The 26,622-nt window shown below is 43.0% G+C and overlaps 1 protein-coding gene across 13 annotated transcripts in view; it reads right to left on the bottom strand.

The window, feature by feature from the left end:
- The window catches only part of frmd4a (FERM domain containing 4A), a 102,814-nt gene that overhangs the window by 9,577 nt on the left and 66,615 nt on the right, over positions 1–26,622 (bottom strand). For 9 of the 13 annotated variants that reach the window (XM_076732155.1, XM_076732156.1, XM_076732154.1 and 6 more), the window contains exons 2-15: positions 23,903–23,968; positions 18,660–18,754; positions 17,380–17,472; positions 14,289–14,373; positions 12,073–12,129; positions 11,292–11,314; positions 9,233–9,316; positions 9,052–9,117; positions 8,890–8,947; positions 8,576–8,662; positions 3,822–3,897; positions 2,749–2,891; positions 1,833–1,974; positions 8–141 (exon numbers count right to left, since the gene is read on the bottom strand). In XM_076732155.1, coding sequence (XP_076588270.1) covers positions 8–141; positions 1,833–1,974; positions 2,749–2,891; positions 3,822–3,897; positions 8,576–8,662; positions 8,890–8,947; positions 9,052–9,117; positions 9,233–9,316; positions 11,292–11,314; positions 12,073–12,129; positions 14,289–14,373; positions 17,380–17,472; positions 18,660–18,754; positions 23,903–23,968 — 1,209 coding nt within the window. Of the gene's footprint in view, positions 1–7; positions 142–1,832; positions 1,975–2,748; positions 2,892–3,820; positions 3,898–8,575; positions 8,663–8,889; positions 8,948–9,051; positions 9,118–9,232; positions 9,317–11,291; positions 11,315–12,072; positions 12,130–14,288; positions 14,374–17,379; positions 17,473–18,659; positions 18,755–23,902; positions 23,969–26,622 lie in introns of all 13 variants that reach the window. The other 4 variants (XM_076732158.1, XM_076732153.1, XM_076732150.1 and 1 more) reach the window with 1 other exon arrangement.

Raw genomic sequence — 26,622 nt, 5'->3', positions numbered from 1 at the left:
CTCATACCGCCTCTCTGATGCAGATGCTCTTGAGTTCCTCTAGTCTCTGTTTTAGTGTTTCCTCCAGTGCATCCTGCCTCGCCCTCAGTGCAGCCAGCATGTCCTTCTTAGCTGTCTGGGAGCTGTCCGATTCCTGAGAGCCTGCAGGGTACAGACAACACATAACATGAGGACAGTAGTCAGGGACATGCGTGTGTGTTTAGAGTTGTGGGGACTTCTATTGAGGTAGACAGCGGAAAGGAGGTAAAAACTGTGCGTGCACCTGTGAGCCTCGCCGGATGTTTACAGGGAAGTGCATGGAACATTTCGATAAGGAAATTTCAGTGGTGTGTTTGTGTGAGTGTAAGTGTTTCAAGAAGGGGGCAGCTCAGGACAAAGTCTGTGACGCACAATCTCAGAGGCCCTGAGATGGTGCCAGTCTTGTTTGCAACATGCCTTGTTGAAAACAACACATACACTTACTCCCCCCACACACACATTCTGTTTCTCTCAGTTGTGACACTATGTGGTTCACTGTGAAACACAGCAACAATACAAAACTAACCACTGCTTAGACAGTTGTGGCAGAAAGAGACATTAATTGGCTCTCTGTTATTACAAGATGTACAATATCTAAATTCAGTGTTTCTTTGCTTTTTGTTTTGCAGGTGCACAAACCCTAGCAGTGCCCATCCAGCTGTTCTTACTGCCACAAACAGTATATATTCCATTTGGTGTGTTACTGATGTTCTGTGGCATCTCAATTGCAGTGATGAAAGGTTTTGTATTTATCAGAAAAACTAGATCTGGCTATTTGTACAGCCACAGTCATACAGAGACATGCTGGCTGTGGCAAAGAGGGGAGGTGCATGGATGTGACATCACAGCGCCTGTGACATGTTTATGTTGCTGGGCAGACATGTCCTCCGGTCAGGAGTGGATCATGAAATCACACTGACACCAAAGAGACAAGTGACAAGACACAGACAGATAAGACAGAGACACCCTGTATGATATGGGGAGGGGGTGGAACTTAAGACGAACAAAGAGGAGACAAAAGGGAGATTAGGAGAATAGGAATAGATAGATGAAGAGATAAAGGGAAGGGATTAGGACACTAAGAAAAGATAGGTTAAGAAAAAACAGCTGAACAGAAAGATGAGCTTTGCAGAGATCAAAATGTGGAGAGCATGCAGGACATTGTTACTGAAAGAGAATAGTGTTCTTTCCTGTAAACACTAATTGATTCAGTGAGGGGTGCTGGACTCGAAATAGCAGACACATGCTTGCCTCTTCAATCATAAATGAAGCTTTTTTGGTCAAGTGCGCGTCATCTTCTAAGTGAATAATGCAGTAGTAGCTAACCAGGTTACACTACATGTGTTTCTGTTCAGTTGAATTACTGCAGTTTAAAATGGATTTTCCTCTAAATTCTCAGTTTGGTTAATTACAAATCTTCATGTCACACTTGTCCAACATATTAAGCATCAATTTAATGACTGTGACAAAGTCATTCACTGACCTGCTGCCCTTTTCATTCCCTCACCCACTAAATTTAGAGGTGCCAGAGGCCTCTGGAGGATGAGTCTGTGTGACATGGAGGGTGGGAGTGGTATTCTATACATAAAGAAAGACACTGGGTGTGTGTGTGTGTGTGTGTGTGTATAGTGTGAGAACATTCAGCACAGAATCACTGGCCTCTTTCCAGAAGCAGCTGTTTCTGTCTGTCCAGTTGTCAACGACACTCACAAAGATGAATACACACACATATCACACTTTCCCATAGTCTTCTTCTCTCTCAAGCATGCTCACACACACACACACACACACACACATACAGATCACATACTGACCTGAGGAGAGCAGGCTGCCACTGCTGCCACTTATAATTTTGCCCTTGCTGCCCATGTTGGCCAGTTTGGACGTCTTCAGAGTTCCTGTTTCTGTGAGGTCTATGGCGATCTCACTCAAACTCCGTGCTGCATGGATCTTCGACTGCATTGACAAGAATGGAGAAGGCTTGTCAAAGCACATCATTAAGCAGTTTAACCTAACAAAAACTGACCTCCTGTGGACTGCCCCGAACTGGCCCCCAAACGTCATTGTTTGCATAGTCTTGAATAAATTGATCAACAACAAAAACCATCGTAGCTAGAGCATTCCATCTTTTTGGAAAGCTAAGGCTTCTGTCTTTTGCATTATCATTTTGTACGCTCCTGACGCATGTTGATGACATCATTACGTTACATGCTGTGCAAAATGAGGAGACAACGTGTGGTGGCGCAGTGAAGTGGTGCCAGTGAAGCAGAGAAGCAGGTCGATGGTTCATGTCACAGAGAGAGTGAGAGAAACAGATATGCTATAAAAATGTACATGGTAACTAGTGTTGTGTTGAGAAATATCTTCTATATTTCTACACTCAGAATTGCTTTGGATTTAATATGTTTAGTGTGTTTATTTATTTAAATTTGATGAAAAACATCAGATTTTTGTATTTCTTTTTAATATTTATGACACAATTTCAATACTTCTAGCAATTTTTCCAGTTTATTGACTTGCATAAGCTTTTCTTTAGGTTGCTTTGATTACAGATTTTAGGGATATGAAGCATCTAAAGGCACTCAAGATATGACATCACAATAAGCAAAAATACCAATGTAGGCAGTGGCAAATCATTTCTCTTACTGACCATGCTTGCTCATGTCTTGTACATTTCTAATCATGTCTGTGGTCTGTGGTATGGGTGTGTATCTGGTGGGCTCGACTGACCTTGCTCTGCTTGCGGTCCAGGTAGAACTGGTGTTGGCTGATGGCCATGGCCCAGATGGACTTGATGAGGGCAGGACAGGCGTACCACGTGTGCACAGCGATGCCACTGTGACCAAACGTCCTCCTTGTCACCGACGCCCTACAGTAGGAGCGGACACAAAGCCTCCTTATATACACTGAATACAAAAGATGGCTACATATTTACAACTACGTAAAAAGTCCCAACCCACTACTCCACCACTACCACCAAAAAATATAAGAGGCTTGAGAGAGCAAACCTGATAAAAACCTTTTTGTCGCACAGCCACACACGTTGTTCCCCATTGTTGACTCATCCTTTTTTAAACACATATCTGTAGCTGACCAGCTCACCCTAATGACAGCTTCCTTTAAAGAAAACACCACTGCTCTCTGTTTCACCCTGTCTGTCTCTTCTTTCTCCCATTCCCTCCCTCTCTCTGTCTGTAGAATAACACTCCACATATATAGCCATGTTAAATAAACACAAGAGAGGTCACTTCCTCCACAAAACAGCTATCGCGCAGCCATCTATCTTTCTGTGGTCAACTGTCAAGGGTTTACCCTGTGCGTCTGTGAGAGAGCACATGCATTTGTGCATGCATGCAGCTGCACAAATGTGTTAATAATCAGCCTATCAATCTGTGTCAGGCTCCACCGGGACATCCCCAATATCTCGCTCTATTGCCAAGACAAATGCCGCAACCATTACTGAATTAGATTCCAATCTCTCCCTTCCTGGAGTGTACCACATGTAGTATGAATCTTAACACATTCACATATGGCACAGTGGTAATTTACAGTAAAAGCTACTGGAAGGTGACCACGACTGAGGGATAATTCTACCACTACTACCAAACATTAGCTGGAGAAAATTCAGCAGCACTAACATTCAGTAACTAATCTGGTATGAGATAATTGTCATCAAATCAATGAAGAGTCTATCATGCAATTCCACACTCAGCTGCCTTTTTAAAAACACAGATAAACAAACTCTTCTAACAAAAGCACTGTAGCAAGATAACACCAGCTTAAAATTGTGATGTAAATTTACCTCCTGGGGTCATGAACTTCGACTGAAAACTTCTTCTCTCTGAAGTAGAGATTCTCCAACTGACGCCATTGAAACACCTGAGGTTTAGGAGAAACACACGCTCTTCAGGGCTGCTCACACAAAAACATGGTTTCACATTAAAATCCACACAGTCTTCTACCAAATCTTCTCTTCTCTGTATGTTCCAATTTGTTTTTAGAGAAGATGCAATGGATGAGGAAGAGGAGGGGAAAAAAAGAAGAAGCTAAGGAAGAAAAGGAGTTAGGAACAGAGAAGGAGGTGGAGGGAGAGAAGAGAACCTAGTCTGGAGCTCTCTGATCAGGTCCAGACCAGACGGTCTCGTCCACAGTGGATCCCTTTGCTGGATGACCTCACTTTGGAGAAAGACAGTTTCAGAGAGGGAGGAGGCTTTCTTTCCTCTGCTCGGCTTTTCGTTTTTTTTCTCTCTCTCTTTTCCGCCCCTTTTATGAACCATCAGCTCCTCTTTAAATGCAGCCAAAGCCAGCTGGGCGAGAAAGTTTCCCCCAAGACGTACTCCACAGCATGTGTGTATCTTAAATCCTCCCAGACGCAGGGGAACAGAACGTTACGAGTTGGTCGGTGTTCACCATCTGTAGGCATGTGCGTGTGTGTGTTGGTGGACAGAAAGTGTGTACAGTTAAGTTTCCTCCTCTCCTGTAGCTTTGCTAGGAGGGTTGTGGAGGAGGGGGCGTTAGTGCCTCCCCTCCTCCTGACCCCTCCTCTCTCCCTCAGGGACTGTGTTTCCTGCTCTGGGCTCTGTGGTTGGGAAGTGTGTGTGTGAGCGCATGTGTGTGTATGTGTATGTCACGAGGGGTCAGGGGAGGAGTGATGAAGGGGGTAAAGAAGCTTTTGGTGGCCCCTGCAATTGAAGTGCCCTTGCTTTGTTTAGTCAGACCTCTGTGTGCAAGCACATACACACATTAGCACAGTCTGTGGGCCTGTGTCTGTCAGCTGGAGCAGACATGCAAACACACACAAACACACACACACACACACACACACACACACACACACACACACAAACCTCTAATGTACAATGACAAACCATAAGTAAAGAAAGTAAAGCTAAGTTGCAAGAAATAGGAGAAAAGAAACATAATAGAAGACCTGGCTATGGATGCAGGATCAGGGAGGAAAAGAGGAGAAAGGGAGCTAGGTCACAGCCCAGGAATTTTAACAGCCTGGGAAAACAATGGACAGAAGGATGAGAGGGAGCAATGAGTAGGAGTGGGAAAAATACTACGAAAAAGTATGTAAACAACCTAATGTATGCATTTATGTACTGTGTGCGTGCGTGTGTGTGTGTGTGCGCATGTGTGTGTGCGTGTGTGTGCGCACAAGCATGAAGAAAGAAAATCACAGCTCTTATCAGGTTTTATCAAAACTGTTGCTGTACCGAACATTTTCAATGGAGTGTGAAGTGCTAATGTAGCATGGTGCTGAATATAGCAGGTAGGGTAGATAGTGAGTGAGTGAGTGTGTGTGTGTGTGTGTGTGTGTGTGTGTGTATGTGTGTGTGTGAGTGTGTGCGTGCGTGCGTGCGTGTGTGTGTTGGCTGCATATGGGCTGAAGCTGTGGAGATAAGACAGGTGTTTGTAGCTGCGTTTAGGCACGAGACCACAAAAGCTGTCCTCTCCATCACCATGAAAGAGCTGCTGCAGTTAGTATACTCTGATTCTTCAGGACAGGCTGTGCATGTGCAAGTGTGCAAATAGTGTTCAAATATATGTGAGATATTTAAATGGTGGTCACATGATGTACAAGGTGGAGTTAAGTCACCCTCAAGTTTAAAATTAGACATTTGTGATTCCCTGCTGTTTCAGTTACATAAGCCAATTGTATTACTGAAACCTCTGTCGTCTTGATGGCGCGCTGTTCAACTGATCAACTTCTGATAACAACATGCTGACAGATTCTTTCTTAGGAAGTCTTTCTTAGGAGTCAAAGCGGGTGGATGCTTCTGTTCTAATGGGGAGGCTGGTGCATGTATGCGTGCATACACTATAAATCCCCTTCCTTTTCACTGTAAAAGAGTTGCACACAATGGCACAAACGCACACAAGGAGAGGAAGTGACTGGTCTTTATTTATAAATAACTGGGTGCCCATGTGCAGAGACCCACGTCTGTCTCATAATAACACCCAAGCACACATCCATTACAGATGAAAAGGTCACATCTGATTGTAAGGGAGAGTGTAAGGGCCTTTCTTCGGCGCAGCAGACTCCATGGGGATTATGGAAAGAATAGAAAGTTTAAATAGCATAGGCCAGAACAACTGTAGTGAGGCCAGATATTATTTTCTAGAACTGGACCCAAGGCTCTCAAACACTATTGTTTGACTCATGGGTGGGGCTCCAGTGTGCAATACTATATCCACCAGTTGTCATGGAGATGCAGATATACTCTGGGTGCACTTCCTGTTGTTTATGTTTTGTTTGTGGTGTTTTGGAGGGATGACATTTATGGAAAAACTAATCAGAACAGGCTGCATGTGCCTGTTTACTCTAAATGAAATACAGGCAGAAGCTGACTTAAGTCAGTGGGTGTGTACTCTCTGCAGTCCACTGCAGAAAAAAAGACCAATATGCAGTGAAGTGCATGTGAGATGACTTTAATTGAAACCATGGTTTGCTGTGTTTGATTGAACCTTCTTGCGGCTTCTTCACGGTGTTGACAGAAGTGTTTCCATGTTAGCTTTAAGTCACTCAGTGAGTTAGTCAGTCAACACACAGACCCTATAATCTCTGCCTTAATGAGTCAGAACACACTAACGAGGCATTAGTATGGTGTGTGGTTCACTTGTAAACTTCTGTCTGTGAGGACTGTACATGTGTGCGTGCGTGCATGTGACCTGCGGTAAGCAGAGGGGGAAAAGTATTTTAACATCCTCAAATAAACGTGGAGGGTGCGGTAGATGGTCTGCATTTAGAAACAACAGGATCTCCCCTAGTAAAAAGACTAACTAATTAAACACAACTGCCTCCAGTACACACACCTATTGTACAGCACAACATGAAGTCACGTAGTCTCTTAATAATCACTAAAAAGGGTTTTTGTTGAAAACATAAATAATTTTTACTATGAAAAAGACAGTAATTGGCCCAAAATGTCTCAAAATTGGTGTTCTGCCTCCACCTTACTGAGTCACAGTCATGAAAACTTGAGCAGTGACAAACTAGTGATTTCACTCTGAGTCAGTGGTTACTGGTACTGGACTGGCTAGCTCATTGACTAATCAAATGCTCTTCCTTCCGTTGGTTGAAAGAGCAATGAGTCTCATTATTAACATAACATGGAAAGCTCCTAATGACCTTTGTGAGTGTCTCTTCCTGTGAAACGGTGGACAGCTTTGGAAATGAGCACTTCACTGTGTTTGTTGGGATTTAGTTAGTCTTATGATGTTGTATGAACAAGACGTGCCACCAACAAATCTCTGCTGGGTCAAACTCCTTAGACTACAATCACACATGTGCGGCGAGGTGGCCCAATCTTACTTTCTCTGCTTCAGAAAGTGCGTGTGTGTGTGTGTGTGCGAGACAGAGAGAGAGAGAGGGAGAGTAGGGAAGAAAGTGAGGGGGTCAGTACTGAAGCTTAACAGACCAATGACTCACACTGACTGTTGCTATGGCAGCTGAATGCTTGATAAGTCTCTTGTGTGGGAACGCTATTAACTCTTTCTTCGCTCCATCTCTCTCTAAAATACCCTCTTCTTCTTCTTTCTTGTGGCACTTCCTTCAGAAAAAGTTCAAACTTGCTATTTATCACTTGGTCGACTAACATGCATACACAGTTGTACACTGTATGGTAAAAACACAGCTTGTGACCTTTTGCAGGTTTTGCAGCATGTTTTGGCATTTGTGTGCCTGTGAGATACGAGAGCCATTTAACACTAAGCAGCCACGAGATTTGGAGTAACTGGGAATAAAGCAGGGACGGAGCTCAGTGGTGAGACAGTTGTTTAGACTGGAACGCACTAATCAAGACGTACACATACACACACACAGAGCACAATGCTAGTGGTAAACAGGAAAGCTGTGGCAGACAGGAAGTATTCATCAGGCTGGTGAGTTCAGAGTTCAGTCTCACTCCTCTGTGTGTGTAGGTGTGGGCATTCATTAGTGTGTGTGTGCGCGTTTATGAGTAACAGAGTATCGGAGTGAGTGTCTTGGTGGTCAAACAGCATACGGGTATACCGTTAACCCCATTAACACCCTATGAGACGAGGATGAATGCCAGAGATCAAGGCTCTAAACACGACTGGGGGGTCAGAGGTGATGTAAGAAAGGCTCTTGCAGACTACCCACCGGGCGCATCGACTGGGAGGAGGACGCCATTCACAGAAAGGCAGAAATAAAAGCAGGACGGATGCAAAACATTCCAAGACTGAACGTCTCCAGACAGTCGTATTTGTACAGCATTGTTAGTGCTCTTTCCAAACACAATATCCTGACTCACTGAATGGAAAGAATGGACAGTGGAGACCATGGAAACAAGCACAGAAAGATAGAGAGGAGACATTGCCTTGTAAAGTAACGCCTCATTCATATTAAAAAATATGGCGTAAGAATCAGGTGGCAAAAATGAAAAAATATCTTGGAGGTCATAAATTTTACACAGAAGCAGAGTGGTGTGTTAAAGCTTTGATAAATCACAACAAATCACACTTTTATAGTTTTGGAAGTTAAACAAAGAGGGACTGAAACAAAAACAGATCAGAGGGAGCCTCATCTCACCTTCCTGGGTTTGACTTTGTCCTGGTGGTCATACTGAAAGATGCCTTTATAGCTCAGACCCAACCACCACGGGATCCCCTGCTTGTCCTAAAACACACACACATAGACACGAAAAAACCATCAGGAAAGGTTGTGTGTGTGGGGGATTGACAGAGAGAGGAGGGTGAAAAGAGAGACAGAGACAGAAAGACAAACTACAATTAGCTTTCATCACATCTCCAATGCCAAGCTGCCTTCTTGCAAGTCCAGAGTGAACAAAAAATGTGTGTGGTGCACGTGCGTGTGAAAAAAGAGGCAGAGTAGTAAAACTGTACCTTTACAGCATAGTAATGTACTCCATATGTGGGCAGAGACTCCACAATGCTCATATAACTGAGGAACAGAAAGACAGATATATAAGGGTTACAGAGAACATAGCCTTCTATACAGAGGACAAACATAACCAGCAACAAACACACACACACGTACACACTTACTTTACAATAGCTTGCCCTCTGGACTGCCCACTGAGCTTCTTGTAATGCTCTATGACCCGCTCTTCACTGTAAGACAGTGCAATGAAGAGAGAAAAAGTAAATTATCAAGAAGGGGAAAATAATAATAGGTGAGGTTGCATAATGCTGTGGTGGTTTTCTGGATAATTGACTAGTCTCTCACCAGTAGGCAAGAGATGGATGCTCCTTTAGGGCCTGGGTGGGCAGAGCAGGCAGCTTTTTTAGGTCAGACCTGGTTGCATCATTACTGGGAGGGAGAAACCACAAGACATGGTCAACAGTACTCTGCAAGAACAATCATTTTCTGCTGTAGGCCGAACAGTTTCATTCAAAACCACTTGAAACATATGAATATTTCCCAGAACTGAAATTTTAACTTTAATGAAAAATGGTAGGAAAGGACATATGTTTATTCAGAGAGGGGAGAGACAGAGAGGATTCAACACTGATGCTATTCTATTTCAGCAGAAGGGCGCTGTCTGTCTCAAAACAGCTGCAGGGACACTGACAGTTGGAAACAGGAGAGACAAGAGGGACGGAGACAGAAACAAACACTAACAGGATAATAAACAAAGAAAGGTAACAGGAGATGAAAACAGGGATGGAGGGGGAAAAGATAAAGACAAAGACAGAGTAAATGACACAGGGAACCATGCAGAGAGCCAAAGAGACTTGGCCCCAGATTCAGTTTTCAGACCTCCAGTGGCAGGAGGTCTTAATACCCCACTATAATCTCCTAGTCTCTCTCCAGCCTCCACTGAGGCCCCAGAGGATTGGGGAAAGCCCTGGGAACATGACAACCTATGAGCTAAAGCCCTGGAAGAGATCCCATCCACCCTGTCCGGCTGTTCTTCAATGTGTGAACGCAGCTGTGTGTCTGGATTGGTTGATGTCCATTCAAGTAACTACTCGTTAAGTACTCTATATGTGGTTGTGTGCACAACTTTGAAGATGAAGAAAGAGCGGACAAGAGCTCAACTTGAACAATAATGGGAGCACCATGGCATTATGACACGTTCATCTTCACATGTCATGTTATCATGCACAGTGATTCAAGGAAAGTCTTTCAATAAATAGATTTGTATTTGAGAAAGGAAAATTACTCCACACTTATTTTAGAAAGACGATACCTAAAGCCAATAAATTAATTGCCATAATGGGTATTCTTAGATGTGCAGCAACAAGAGATATAGTGAAATGTAATATGGAAGAGGGGTATAGTGTATGGTTAAGGAGAGAGGGCAGGGTCTATACAACTTTTAGAGATTTATGTGTGTAGGAGGAAGGCGTAAAGAAAGGGGGAGGAGGGTGAAAGGAATGTCTCCATAGTGTGTCACATTCCAGCCCTCTGCAGGACATTGTGTTTATTTACTCCTTTCACAGGCGGAAATGAGGTCAGAGGTGTTGGCTGCTGTAGTCTGTTATCTGTGCTACAACAAAGGGATGAGTGGATGAGGTATGACATACATTACACAGATGTGCATCTGAAAAGCCACATGTGGACCGTAGCTCACATGAAACATGTACATGACTGGAAAGCTGCATCGCTGTAAGGTTTAACTAATGTGAGTTTGAAGACTGATGTGTTGTCAATGGGATTTTTCTTTCAATTTTCTTCTGATGTATTAGAAAATCTTTCATATCCCAAAGGTTAGCCCTGTCTTCACTCACAACAAACACACACACACACACACACACACACACACATGTAATCCATGCTTTTCTCGTGAGTGGCAGCACATACTGAAAAGAGTGAACCAAAACAATGAACAGGGCAGGAAGGAAAGAAAAGGAAGGATGTAAAACAAAGACAGTCCTCACTGCTCAGAAGAGCAGAGGAGCAGACAGACCAGTGACATCACTTCTATTATGTCTCTGTCTGTGCCTCCCCCTTCTGAATCAACGCGTATTAAGCCAAATACCCCCGTCACTGGGACAGAAACTTAGAATATGGGACAGAAAATTGGAGATGAAGAGTGGTAGAGGTAACTTTGTTTCACTGAATGAATGATGATGTTAATGGTTGAAACTCAGCTGTGTGGCAGCATGTTGGGGCTGCTGAGAAAAGGAAATGGTGTTTTCCTCTACACATTCCCCTTTGTTCCCAAAGGGAAGCTGTCTAATATGTGCTTTTAACAAATTGTAGCACCATCCCTCTTCATCAACTCCACAACACACCTAGCTACAACATATACTTTCTTGCAAGTTACTGTTGTGCTTACCTGGTGAAATCACCTTTAGCCTCCTGTGAAACAGAGAGGGAAAAAGTAGTGAGCATTGAGCAGTGACCATTAAATGTGTGTTTATGTTCTGTTGGCATAGGTGAATGTGCAGTCAGGCCTGCTGTGCTGGACATTAAACCTCCGTCTGGAGTGAAACCTATGAAGGCCTACAGAGCAGATACCTGATACTGTACATTTGCACCTGCATAGAGGGCACGCGCGCACACACACAGACACACGCACCACTCAGCCCAGTCCTTGTGTAACATGACCTTGCATCACAGTTAATGGACTGACCTACTCTGACAAAGGGACAGGAGAGAGACAGGGCTGGAGTTGAGGAGAATTTGTGGCGTAAAAGAGTTTCCCTTCTGCTCTGTGTTATATTAGTACTGACTGTCTGTACTGACAATTTAGGTGGTAGCCAAGAATTTTAATACCAACAAAGAGAGTTGAGGTTATTAGGATTTAAAACCTCCCAGAGCAACTGCATATTCCTGACAGATTGATTACTGAATTAGATAATGTGAGTTTAATCATCCACAATTATGACCGCAGTAAATAATGTGAGCTTAATCATCATCAATTAGGATCAAAGGCTGGTGGAGACGTTTTGGAAGACAACTTCAAACTGTTTCCGAACTGTTTCAGTGCAGGGCTACAGGCCCCTGGAATAACTGGTGTGTTTGGCTCCATGTGCTAATGGTGAAAAACAGATTCAGTATCCAGACAAAAAATCCACTCCCACACATAAACACAAAACAAACACGCTTTATCTTACTTGTAGAATATAGGATGCCAGTTCGAAGACGACGTCACTGTCCACTTCAATAAGCTCCTGCAAGAAGAGAAAAGAGACAGAGATGACAGGGGCCATGAAAGTCACATTCTCCTACTGCTGGCGACAAAGAAACGAGATAAAACACACACTGGGCCGATTTTGGGAATAAAAAAAGATGTGCCTCAGCTCATCATCCATTTATCCAAGATAGTAGTTCCTTTCATCTTTATACCACTCCCCCTTCATTTTTTGCTCTCCCTTCTCTAATTTCATGACCCCTTCGTGTGAATGGAGCTGAGAGATTAGAGGGGGTGGGAGAGGTTGAGAGCAGACATGGATGCTCTGCTTTCTGATTACTCAAAAGATTTCCCAATGCAGTTTCTTAAATTGTGTTACTGTTTTCTTTAGTTATTTGAGGACATGTGGACAATCCTGGGGAAAAGATAGACAAATGGAGAACAGGAAAGAGTGTAGATGGAGAAGGAAGGAGGTGGAGAGGTGCTTTTGGGATGCTGGGCAGCACTGAAATTGTTTCTTTAACTGTATGATAATTAGAGTAGGTTTGTGTGTCTTCACCAACCGTGTACATATACACAGGATGGCTATGTGTGCACTGAGAGGGAGAAGGATAAGGGTTAGTGGTTCGTGAGTAGTGGGTCAAGTATGCCAGGAATGTTCCCTTTACAATCCTCCTCTTAATTGGTTGGGAGATCAGACAGCCTGGATAAAACACTAGACAGAACAAACCCACCCTGGGTGTACCACCCAGCGTGGCTACAAATGATCATATACTGTGTGTTATTGTACTGCACGTGTTCCCACAGCACTGTAGAAAATGTTTCTCACAGCTCATACAAACATTGACCATAGAAGGTGAAAATATATCCTGGTCTATTATATTTCATCTACTATGTACATAGAACACGTTTTCTAAAAATACTATGTGATAATTCTTTTGCTTCTACCCCTCCATGAGGCTGTCAGGGTCATCTACCACGGAAGCTGACGAGGAGAGCATTTGTACTTAACACAGATGTTTGGTTGACCTTCTTATCAGTGACGTATGATAAACGATATTGATGATAATAATAAATAATTCAGGGGCATTTTAACCAAGCATTAAAATACGAAACGTTCTGTTTATTCTGTAACAACAAGGCTTAAACTACAAAACCTAAAGCCTCTGATGTAAACTTACATTAATTTCATTATTTGCGCCAAGAAAGCCCCCGTTTTTACCTCATGCATACAAGAAACCTGTGTATGACACACTATTAAGCATTCAGCAAACTTTTGGCCCATTCAAAACTTCAAACATTACAGGTAAGAGGTGTCGGTTCTATGTTCATTCATGGATAATACATTACATCTAAATTTGCTGGATTTTGCTCTGATGAAGTTTACCCTTGCTGCCAGAAGAGAAAATAATTGCTCTTATGACACTATCACTGGTTTCTGCTAGGCTTTGACTGAGACTTCTACTGGGATTTTCCTTTAGGACACATACACCCTCTTCTGGACATCACAAATAACTGCTTGACACTGGTGTCTTGTACAAGTGAACTAGCAACTGTCGGGTTACTAGAACGTGAACCATACTCAGCAAACACGCAGCTGGACTTTTCTAACTGGGATCAATTTAAGTCAAGTCAAGCAACAAGTACACAAAACTGAACTCTAAATTTCCAATTTAATTGCTTTTTGTTTTGGAATTTTCTTTTTAGGCAACTTGCTAAAAGCCTCATTTCAAATTCCATTTAAAAAGGCAAAATCAATGTGCTTCAGCAATCACTGACAGATGGCAGTAAATGTGTCAAATTATACGCTAGTTGCTGGAATGTGGTGCAGCACATAACATGTTGGGTAACAGCTGATGCGAATGGTTCACATTTTCTGCTTCACCAAATCAGTGTGGAGCACCGAAGTCTGAGCTGGCCTCTTGTCGTGTCGCTTCATTTAGAACCAAAAATGGTTTAATGGAGTGGCATGGAGCACTATACATCATTCTAACTTGAAATATACTCGCTGAACACCTCCACCTTCTACCAGCAAAATCCCTTCTACCAGCAAAAATCTTTTGAGTTCATAAGAAAACTTTGGTTTTACATGCAATAAGAGTTTTCATACCACCTACAGCATTCCAGGGTAAATACATCCTCTATCATAAATCGACAGTATTAAGAATCTGTATTATGGCAAGAATATAATGAGTTTACCTTGTAGATGATGGACTTGGCATTAAGGAAAAACAGCTCAATAGTAGCATTGTCCTTCAGGTAGGATATACTCTCTATGTAGAACCTGAAACATAAAAGGGAAACTTTCAATACATTTCCAGCCACAAAGGCAACATTAAGTTGACCTTCAATCCTATAAAGAAGATGAGTGAGGTTGGAGATTTCTTTGCTTCAAAAAGAAATGTGGCACACAAATAATATAAAACAAACAGTTAAACATGCAGGCTTATGCAAATGTGACATTTATGGTGCAATGACCAAAGTGACCAGAAGGGGGCACAATATACCAAAGGCTGACCCGGTATACCAATGTCCTTTCAATCCACCCTCAACCAATTCTCTCTCTCACCACAGTGGCTGGCAATGATCCATTATTAGTTTGTGAGTGTGAGCACATTCCACAATCTGCACACACACACACACACACACACACACACACACACACACACACACACACACACACACACACACACAGAGTGAATGTGCACATGATGCACTATACACATTGTCTGCTTCTCTGCATCATCAGCAGTGTGTAGTGATTTCACATGCACATACAGTACTTCCACAGACACACACACACACACATGCACATGTACACAGACACACACACTCTCACACACTGGAGAGAGAAGCACAGTAACCCACTTCTGGCACAGTGGTGAGGAGGGAACTAACATAATAATGCAGTCTAAATTTAGCTCATGAATGCATGCAGAGCCAGAGGGGAGCTACAATGGTACCCTAGGAGGCTACTCATTGTTAGCTCTTCTCTGGTGGAAATGCACATCAAAATATAATATGTTAAAGACCTTTGGCATAGTAAATGGCCTTATATATCCCTTCAAGTGTGTAAAATGTGACCTAAGCACATGTCCCTATGAAGACATGTGAACGAATGTGTCGATTCGTGTGCTTATGAGTGTGTAGGTATTGAGTGAGAGGGATTGTAGGAGGATCAATATTGGAGGGCTTAAATCGCGTTACCCATTGAGCTGCAAGAGAGAGTGAGAGGAGCCTTGTCAATATTCTATGTGAACATTTAATTAAAGCCACAGTGTTGATGAGAAATACACACACTGCCAGCACAGCAGCAAGCATGCATCAAGGCACCCACTGAATCAGCAGGAGGTGGGCATCTGCCTAGCATTTATTGGGGACACACGCATTACACCAATACCACATGAGCATGCAAATACATGACATGCATGCACCTGCACAGAGACACACAAGCACCCACACACACACACACACACTCACACACACACACACATAAACACACAGAGAAAACCTTGTAGTGTGTAATGAAAGCAATATGCTCAGATTGATAATGGATTCAGGCCTGACATTTGGGCTGATAGTTGTTCCATTTGAATTCTGAATCTGTGTATGTGTGTATGTGTGCATGTGCGTCTAAGAGATAGAGTGGGATGTATGTGTATGTGTGTGTGTGTGTGTGACATTTGGAGAGATTGAGCTTAGAGATTGGACTAAAATGTGGGAGAGAAAGGGGGGATGAAGCCTCAAAATGGTGTCAAAGTTCACAATGTCACAGCAGCATGACCACATCCTCGAACACCTATTAGTCTATGTAAATACACCCTCGCCACCCCTAAATGACCCTCACCCTGATCCTCAGACACACATACACACACACATAGTTATGTTATATGGTTCTATAGCTGTCCTGAAATAAAGCTGAAATGCAGCTTCACTGAAATAATGCAGTGATAGCAGCCAAATATATATATGTACATCTTTTGACAGTACCACTGTTGCGTTGTACAATGACACCATTGTTCACTAAATAAAACGAACAATAGGTCTGTGTTAAGACTATGACTTTACCATACAGTCACTATGTCGTGACTTGAGCTGTGCTGTAAATGTCAACCTGGAAATGACTGCTCAGGACATTGTTTAGCAGAGTTAATGTGCGTCACGTTACTATGTACGTTGCTAACCAAGGCTCGGTCTCTGGGGTGTATATGACATCACAGAGATATACTGGGGACAAAGAACACCATGGGCCCAACACAAAGCCTTGGCTTTCTCTTTTGGGCTCTCACTCAGAGTGTGTGTGTGTGTGTGTGTGTGTATGTGTGACTGTATTTTTGGGGCGGAGAGCGAGCTGGGAGCGCTGTGCGTTTTCATTTTGAGGCTAAAGATCAGAAAATCTCTTGTCAGGTCAGGTGCCTTTTTCTTTCTTTTTCAACAGCCTGGTGAAGATAAAACACCCACATACACACAAACACAAAAATGCACCCACAAACAGAGACACTTTGTATTTCTGTCACATACACACACCTGATCCAGTGCCTGTGTGTGAGTCAAGAGTGTTTTATATATGATTGGGGCCATTGTATGAGCAGTACAAAGGGCTGAGAGAGTGTGGGATTGGAGGGTGATTCAATAACCCCGTCATAACAGGTCATACAAGAGTTGGCTTTAAACTGAGGAGATTACTCCAAAACAGCAACAGCAAGAAGAGCACACTGCAAGGGCTCATACCCCATCATAAGTTGCCTCGCTGGAATATTTTGCACCCTGTTTAGCATTACACTGACAAGTGAACCTTTTACAAACAAGTCAGCGACAGGTTTTGTCAAATTGCTAAGGGATAAAAATGTATAGTAATCACATAGAGAAGAAATGGTAAGACTTTACTCTCTACGGAAAGCATTCTGATGTCTTGTTTGGAGTATGGCACTTTGTAGTCACCGCAAAGCTATTTGATGGGATTTGCATGCAGCGCATACTGATGAGGTCTAAGAGGCTCATGATTGGCTGAGAGGCCCCGTGGTGGGAGTTAAACACCTGGGTCAAAGCCATTTCATAGGGGCCTGTCATAACTAACCTTGTTAATCTGTTCCTATTACCACATGAAGGCATGTGTGTAAGTACAAACACATATGCAGACGCACGCTCTCCATCTTTCTCACACACACACACACACACACACACACACACACACACACACACACACACACACACACACACACACACATCTTCCACCAGCATCTCCAATCCGAGACCATGGTCTAAGTTAGGTTAATGAAGAAAGACTCACCTGACACAGAAGTAGAGGACAATGGGACCAGACTTCTTGGGGAATTCGTGTTCTAATACCCTGCGGTCCAACTGTAGCCAGCTAAAATGGCCCCTGATGAGACAAAACCATAAAACAACCAGTCAATGCCATTATTCAGAAATATCTGAATATCTAACATGGATACACAAAACTTAACCTCAAGATACTCAATATTTTCTCCTTTAAGCCCCCCTGCTTTTCTTTTCCTGTTACCATTCTTCCCTTCTGTTTTCCCCCACTTCTCCCCCTCTCCTCTCTTTTCTCTCTCCCTCTCCAACAGAGAGAAAAACTGCAGAGACAGCTTGTCACCCTGGTAACCCTGCATGGTCTCCTGAGCAACTGAGCAACATCTCTCTCAAAGTCTCCCTCCTTCTGTTGCTGTCTCTAAATCTCTCTCCTTCTTTGCCCCCCATACAGCCTCTTTGACCACTGAGCGGTCAGAGCTGAAGCGTCTGCTCTCCCCAGGCACATGCAACAAATCTACACATCATAGAATCAGCCCAGGGGGACTAAGACTGCAAAGCTGGTGTTGCTTTGCTGGACTGACACTGGCTACGGTATGTGCCACAGTCCTGTAAATGCCATAGAGCAGAGGCCAGCCTTCCTTGACATCAGTGGGTGTTTGAGATAAAACAAAAAAGAGAGCAAACAAAGGTCGTGGCAATGTTTGCCTGTATGTAAATCATTTGAATGTTTGCATGACTAGTTCTGGACTATACTTTGGTGCTTTCTAGGTCACCAAACACAATATAACTAATTTGAATGTCATTTTTGCATTTCAAGCCCAGTTCTTGTAGCAAGCCTGCTGGTAGACACAGACTTATGATCTTTTGCTGGCTCAGAGCAAGACAATCATAGCCCCATCAAAGCATCCCTTTATCATACATCAGTTTCTGGTTCAGTGTTAAATTCATGATGATCAGGGTTAGGTTATTTTGACTAGAATGAAGGCAGCTGAAAAAAAAAACGTAAATGTGAAGTTAAATGTGAAAACAAACAAACAAAAAAAAAGCCATTTCATACGTAAACATGAAAAACCTACACAAAACAAAACAAAAAACACAGTCTACACTTAGTCTTTTAATTTTTTTTTTTAATTCTTCATTAATGCTAGTAAAAAGGTTAATTGGGTTAATTTTAAGGAGAATAAGAGGGTATATGTATAAAATTTAAGTGTTACTTCATTGCTTAATGTTGAAACAAAAAAAAAAAGTGTTTCGTGTACATAAGAGGTCTTGGACTATTTGATTGTGACTTACGTTTCGTCTGTGTATGCAATCCCAAAGTACTCCTTCTCCTTGAGGTTGAAGTGAGACGCCACAAGGTCCAGCAAGTCTTTAGCCATCAACTTGGGCTGCAAGGAGACAGAAATATTAGTATCGCTCTCTGTACGGTTTTGTTTATCAGTTCTAACTTGTGTGAATCTAGTGGTTTATCACACTGGTTTAATTGGAACATGTACATGTGGTGGAGCTTTATGTTAATGTATTCTATCAGCTATTGATTTACTGCAATGACTAAGCATTCTGACAAACACTGGGGAAAAGAGGAAAAGAGCAAGAGAAGAAGAAATAAATGAGAGAGAGGAAGAGAGAGAGAGCGCAAGAAAGATGGATGGAGTGTGAGGATGTTGCTGACAGTGCAGGTACCCTGCCCTTCCTCTCCCTCTCTCTCCTTTCCACCTCTCTGACCCACACCTCTACTGCAGAGTCATGGCTCTGGGCCACCACAGCCACAGTATTGCAGAGAGAGGGCCGCAGCTAGCATAAAAGCTTGCTAGATAGTTAATACTGTGGAATACTGTCCAAGCTATATGTGATGACAACCTCCATTCATCACACTGCTCAGAGCATGGAGAGCATCTTAAGGCTGGGCAGAGGCTGAGGACTGCTGCCACATGCTGCTGGTTTGTGACATCCTGAGCAGCAGCACGCCCCACCCTGAGGTTAACCATGGGTGTGCCTCACTGGCTACATTTTCATTGCACGCACCCACTCTCTCTCTCTCTCTCTCTCTCTCTCTCTCACACACACACACACACACACACACACACACAAATTTGCATGCAGATATGCACACATGATCCCCAACACTACATACATGCGGTCCATTCTCAATATGCAGGGAACACTGTGCTGTGCATATCCATGATGGAGGAGGACAAGAGGAAAACATACCATGTGCAAACAAGCGCACGCACACACACACACACACACACACACACACACACACACACACACACACACACACACACACACACACACACACACACACGTGCGTACCACACTACACAGCTACATGTGCCATAGTGTGCAGTGCACACTGCTAAGAATCTCCCCTTGAGGTCCTGTACTATCTATTCACTGCACAACTACACTGACAGAACCTACTGAGAGCTATTTAAAGAGAAGGAGGTGATGTCATGCAGACAGCAAGCATAAACACACACACATGCACACACACAACTCCAATGACCTAGATCTCATATAAGCACGATGCCTGCAGTGATCCTGCAACAGAAAAAGGCTCAGGAGAGAACAGAAGCGATAGAGAGCTGGAGGAGAAGCTAACATATAGGTTGAGTCTGCCTCATATTTCCACGTATCAGATTATGTACCAGATGATAATTTTATAGGTAAACAACATGGCTACTGCACTTGCTGATTCTGTCTCTACTTTCCTTTGACAAAGCTCAACTACGAAACCCTACAGTATTGGTAAATTCTCTAGGAGACTTCCATACTGCTATGTTATTACTACTACTGCTTATCATTGAAAAAAAAAACAACTTCCAAATGCATATTTACAGTAAGAATAATTAATTCATCTCTCTTAGCAAAGAATGAGATCATAGACATGACTGTAACTATGTCCATAACTACATCCTGAGTTGTTGACTGTCTGACAAAAACTGGTAGTCCCATCCACACAGGCTCTGATTAGCCCTGTTGTTTCTCCAAACGGCAGAGTAGCCACTCAAGAGAGCAACACTAGATCTCTTTGAAGTTCTCAAAACATTTTAGATGTGGAAATTTTAGGTCTACAAGCAGGCTATCTTTATAGTATTAGTAGTAATGCATGTTTTGGTTCAGTCTCAGACACATACAGCGGTGGTCTCTCATTACCATACAGCAGTCAACTGTCTTGGCAACAACATCAATTAAACTGCATCCATGCCACCACAGCAGAACAACCACTGAGCGGGGGACAGGGACACGTGGACACAAAGGGTAAACCACTGGAAAGATGATACAGAGACAAAATGGGCCACAAACACACTGCTGAACATCTGAGGTGCATGACTGAAGATGAGAAAGAAGAAAAGGACCCCTGTAAGTTTAAGCTGAGCTTCTTGCCTCAACATTGTTGTGAATACCAAGCAGACTGTAAAAATCACATGGGCTGCACTGGATAACATAATTGAGTTTGGTTCCCTCCTCGAGTGACGACTCACCGCTTCCACATGCATACACACATCCTGGTACTACAGCTTATCTGTGAGATGGCAGATATCTAACGGATGCGTAATAATGTTGGGGAAGATTCCAATAGTGATATAGACGGTGAATGACGGGTAATATAGTAAGTGATATGGCACACTGAACACACACACAATAACTTAGACACACACTCTAGACATACACAGATGAAGCACACACACACACACACACACACACACACACACACACAGGTACACACATACAAACACACTTCGGAGCCATCTAACAGACAGTAAAGCTCTCTGCCAGCCCAGGCAGCATCACTACTATTAGACATTTAGCCTGTGCCTCCTCAGCAGCACAGGTAATTAACAACATAAGAATTATAGGGCAGTGCTAGTGAGGAGGAGACATGCTAAAGAAAACTTTTAGACAAATGAGAAATACACAACGGTAGCTCACTTGGTAGCTGGCAGCAATTCACAGTCCAGTCTCTGAAAACAGCTAGTCAGGCCCTTGGCGCCTTGCTGATTTATCAGTTGCAGTCCTTTGCAGTCCAAGGGTGGATAAGAAAAGCTTTTTACCCACATGTCCTACGTGTTTTAATATTATCACTAATACTTTGTTCAATACAGACAAATGCTGTAGCATTTTAACATCTTCAATTAAAACCCCAAAGTGTTGCTTTATTTGGGTAGATTTTCATATAAACATTGGTTACACAATTAAACACCACCTTTGCTTTTTATCCTACACCACTCTAGCCTTAGGGAGTGATATCCAAATGACTGACGTATATTTTCACCCAGTGGTATATTTGGTGGTTAGCTTCAATCTTTATGGTCTGCTCAATAGGTGTGTTGGCCTTCTGGCACACAGTTTCCTGCCAGTGAGGCGTTGCTCCATAAACAAACCACAGAGGACAATCTATCAGAGATAGGAGGAAGGGGATGAGGAAGAGGAAAAAGGTGAACAACACCTCTGGGATCAAACAGCTGGTCAATGTTACAAGTCAGTGACAGAAATGAGATCCAGCCTTTCAGAGGCCAACCGGCTGGTGCGCATAGGCTGGAGCTAAAATGAAAATCTCAAGAGGACCTCCTTGACCACACTGCTGTTAAATGATCAGTGATGGAATGAAAGAGCCCAGTGCAATGTGTAATACTGGAGTGCTGCCTTCATATTTGAAAAACACAAGAGTTTGCACTGTTTATGAGTTTTGATCATCTCTTCAAGAAACATTTTTTTTTGGAAATATGTGGAGAGCCTGACTGCTTCTTATTTCACCTCAGAATAACACTGTGATTCTCTGTGGTCCTATTAACAACGTAATGGCCAACTGTACATTTGCCCGATAGAGAGAAGCGAGGACAGAGAGCAAGAGAAAGAGAGAGAAAGACATATCCTTGTTTATATGACAATGGCTTGTCAATAACTTCTCTCTTCCTAATACCATTGCGAAACTGTAAAAATACTATTAGTTAAATTGTGCATATTATATGGTAAACAGAACAGATTTTCTCACAAACAACCTATCTGGAAAAGTACCTGGAAAACTCTTTACAGAAAACCAAGATTACTGTAAAGTTTTCATTCAACTCTTCACATCTCTTTTGCTTATTTCCTTGTTATTTCCCTTCTTGATGGCTGAGGCGATGAAGCATGAGCAGAAGAGAGGATAGATGGATGAAATATGGAGGTGCTGCAGCTGTATTTGGAGGTTTAGAAGGAGACAGGGCCAGGGTAAGGCAGGTTAAAGCAAGTAAGGAACTGAGTGAGAGAGGATATGAAGAGAGGAGAGAGATGGAGAGAGATGGAGAGAGAATGAGCGCAGAAGAGGAGCAGAAAGAAGTACAAATTTAAAAGAGAGGATCAGTTCTGGCAGAGTAATCAAATCAGAAAGTCAGCAGACCTCGCCACGGCTCTCCCCTCCATTTTCTCCTCTCTATTCCCATCTCTTTACTGTCATCCCCTCTCTCCATTCCTGAGCTCCCATCTCACTTTTCTCTCTCCCTCTCAACCTTCTGAGTTTCTGCGTCAATCTTTCTATTCGCTTGCTCTCCTTCTCCTTTGCCGAGGCAATTACCCTCTTTTGTCTATCTCTGATTTTTCCAGTGGAATCGGCTAATGGTTAGATCCAAAAGGGAGCTAAAGCAGGTTAGGAAAAGTGGAAGGAGCTTCTGAGGGAAAATGCTTCAGTCTTTGAAGCACAACCATGACAGAGGTCTTATAGCTGACCAAAGTGAATGTCATCAACAATCAATGAAGAAAAAGAGAAAGTGAAGGGAGAACTTACTGTGCACAGGGTGCCACACAATTTATAAATTAAAAATACCAACCGACAAAAATGTATGTTAATATGTGATATTGCTAAACTTCTATAATCAGGTTTATCCCTGGGTATAGAACAGAAACAGACAATATCTACAGTAGCAAATAGCTGTCTGAAAATGGTAGGGGCTCTAAAAAGCAAAGGAGGGGGAGACTGGTGTGTTGTGGGTGCAGCTGCTGCTGACTTTGTTCATTACTACAGAAAGGCCTGCTGAGGGATTGAAGGTTCAAAGTCAGAGGAGGGGGGAATCATGCTGCTTTGTTTTTCAAGACTTTTAGAGGATAAAATGGCACATTGTCAGTTACACAGATTGATAACTGATGTTTTTTGTCGGATGATTCTGGCAGTGCTGAGGCATTCTGGGAAGGCAGTGGGGATGGGTGATGAAGAATGAGTAGTGAAGCATGAGTGTAGGGGAAATAGAGTTTCTGTTTGGACATTGATAGGCCTGAACTCAGTATTGGGACGCATAGCTTCTACAGGGAGAGTAAATCAGAGCTGGGTCCATTGCACGCATGCTCCTGTATGCGTTTTTGTGTGTGTGTAGAGATCAGGTGAGCATCAAGAAAGCGCAAAGTCACCTACTGCTGACCAAATTTCCCTTGGTCAGCAGTAATTGACTCTCTCAGGATGCCAGACATCACTTCTCTCTTGCTCTAAGGAAACGAGAGTCTGCAGAGAGAGAGAGGAAGAAAGAGTGAGAGGAAGGGAGGGAGGAAGACAGACTCACCTGTACAAGGAGCTCCAGCTTCCTGTCATCCAGGAGATGGACCTGACATCGCCTCCCTTCTGTCATCTGGGAAAAAGAGACAAAAAGACAAAGGAGAGTAGTTAATATCCCTGTTTATTACAATTGGCACCGATCCAATATCAACATCGGTTGCTGATACTGACTTATTGGATATTAGACTATGTCATCGATACACATATTTATCTCTCCACACAGCTCTTGCACTTTCATGTCACATATTCACTTTGAAAACCTTATGAAGGAGTAGCCAATTTGACATTACACTCTTTGAAATTCTCTTTTTGCTTTTTGAACTTGTGTATAGAAACATGCTGATGACTAGTTGATAAAGCATTGCTGAAAGCACTGCTTGTAAATTGATTGTAGGCATTACATGTACCATACTCAGACATATCCCCACATTTATTAGTAGGAGAGACATGTGCTGCATGGCAAGTGCATTGTGTGTGTTGTGTCAGTGGAGTCTTAACAAGGCTATCTGAGCCAAGTACACAATGGGCCAACAGAGACACCGTCCTGCTCTGCTCTCTTCCTCATGGACATTTCTAGCATTCCTCTTGGAGCAGGAAATCTATTTTCCATCAGTGGACAACAGTGACCACAATGAGTGAAGCTGCCTGCTCACAACATTCAGTAGAGTGTTTGTCTGTGTTGTTGATACAAGGCTTGCTGAGTAGTGCTGCAAAAAAACTGATGATATCCGTCTGCCAAGTTCAGGCGTAAACAGTGAAGCAGGTGCAATGATGAAACAGTCAACTGTGGGAAATATGTGCTGCATACACACAAGTTACACCACACACTTCATGTGACAGACAAAGCCAAGGCATTTCTCTAGACCTGTCTGGAAGTTTGCTATTCCTGCATGACAGAATTCAAGAGAAAACAGACAAAGATTTCAAGAAAAGGTGTACAAACTGTGCCGGAGTGTTCAGCATGTTAGTGCATGTTAGTGTGTGTGTATGTGCTGGTGTTTTCAGCACATGTGGAGTTTCTCTACAATTTAACAGGAAGAGGGGACCCTGAGGAACACAAACACCCCAAGCTCCTCCCACACTTCCCTCACATCTGGGAGACAGGGAGGGAGAACGGGGGGGGGGGGGGGGTGCTGTGTGGGTGTGTGGAAGGGTAAGAAATGTTGAGAAGAGAAGGAGTAGGGAGAAAGGGGGAGAGACCTCCTCATTGTCAAACATTTGATGACAATTCCTTCCAAAAACAGTGATGCCATAAACATGAGCGTAAACCGATTGTATGTCCTCACCATGAGGATCATATTGGTCACCCGAGGCTCTTGCAATTTGGTAAGGGTGTGTCCAATACATGAGTCTAGCATACACCTACTTTCTCACCACTCATGCCAGCTTGCATTGAGGTGACAGGTTGGAGGTGAGAGTTTAGCAGAGAGCTGAAGACAGAGAGGGAGAGGAGTGACAGAGTTGTGTCTCAACACTCATCCCTATGTGAACTCTCCTGAATGACTACTGGTGTGTGTGTGTGTGTGTGTGTGTGTGGCTTCTAGCTACTTTGAAGGGTTCAGTTTACCCTCCCACTCACCACTGATCTCCTGTGGTTTGAAGGTTTAGATTGGGTGCACCTGTGCACACAGACACACACACACAGACACACAAACACACATGCACACGCTCACACATTTTCCAACATTGGTTTTTGTTTTCATCTCCCACCCTCCTGTCTTGGAGTTACATTACCTCTCCAAAACTTCCCATGCTTATACTGTATATAGTGATTACAATTACAGAGTAGTTGGTCAGTGATGCAAACACAATTCTTTATAACCAAACGTCAGTAACATAACAATCCTAAGATGCCAACTTTATCTAAAGTAATTCTGTAAATAAATATCTAACTTCTGAAAATATTTTGCAGGTTAAACTAATCTTTCTCCTGTATTGCGTCACAACATGTAACAAAAGAAAGGACAAGACTACAATGTACTGGCCAAACATCTTTTGCATCTTGTCTGCAATACTTTAAACTGCAATGCAGGCAGTACACACACACACACACACACACACACACACACACACACACACACACAGGCACTCTGCTTGAGGCACCTGGGAATAGTACAAACCTTAGCGTCAAGGTAACAAATCACTGCCTGGAGGCTAAAATTAGGCAGCCCAATCTGGCAGAGACAGACGCTTATAGGTTTTAGTCATAAAATTCACTTTGTGGTATTGGACACATGCTACTGAGTTTCTATCCACCATGAAACCAAATGTCATAAAGCTTCTATGAATAGCTTCTTGTCATTATACAAAATAAAAACAGAAAATGTGGAAGATTTCAACTTGTAATGTAATGATGGTGGACCACGAGACAGTCTAGCTGTCGTCTTTTCAACATAACAAGACCACTTAACATATTTACAGCATCTTGACACTGAGCTTTGGTGCTATGTTGTAAACACTACATTAGAATGAAATTCCACTGGGAGAAACATAGGCTAACCATACATGTGGCACTAGCTCCATCACCTTGTCCTGATGTGTGATTCATGCATTTCTGACCTATTACCAGTCAGCTTTGAATTGGCTAACGTACATTCCAGGCCTGACTCACTGGCATGAAACGGTGAGATTAAAAGCCAAGAGATGAAAATGAACAATGTATAAAGCAGCCATGTTCACAACGTGTCATTATTTCGCTGAAGCTGGCACCAAAATTACAGAGGCGCA

This window comes from Chaetodon auriga, chromosome 6, assembly GCF_051107435.1.
Source record: "Chaetodon auriga isolate fChaAug3 chromosome 6, fChaAug3.hap1, whole genome shotgun sequence".
In the NCBI taxonomy this organism is placed as follows: domain Eukaryota; kingdom Metazoa; phylum Chordata; class Actinopteri; order Chaetodontiformes; family Chaetodontidae; genus Chaetodon; species Chaetodon auriga.
This window is presented reverse-complemented; position numbering and strand designations above follow the sequence as displayed.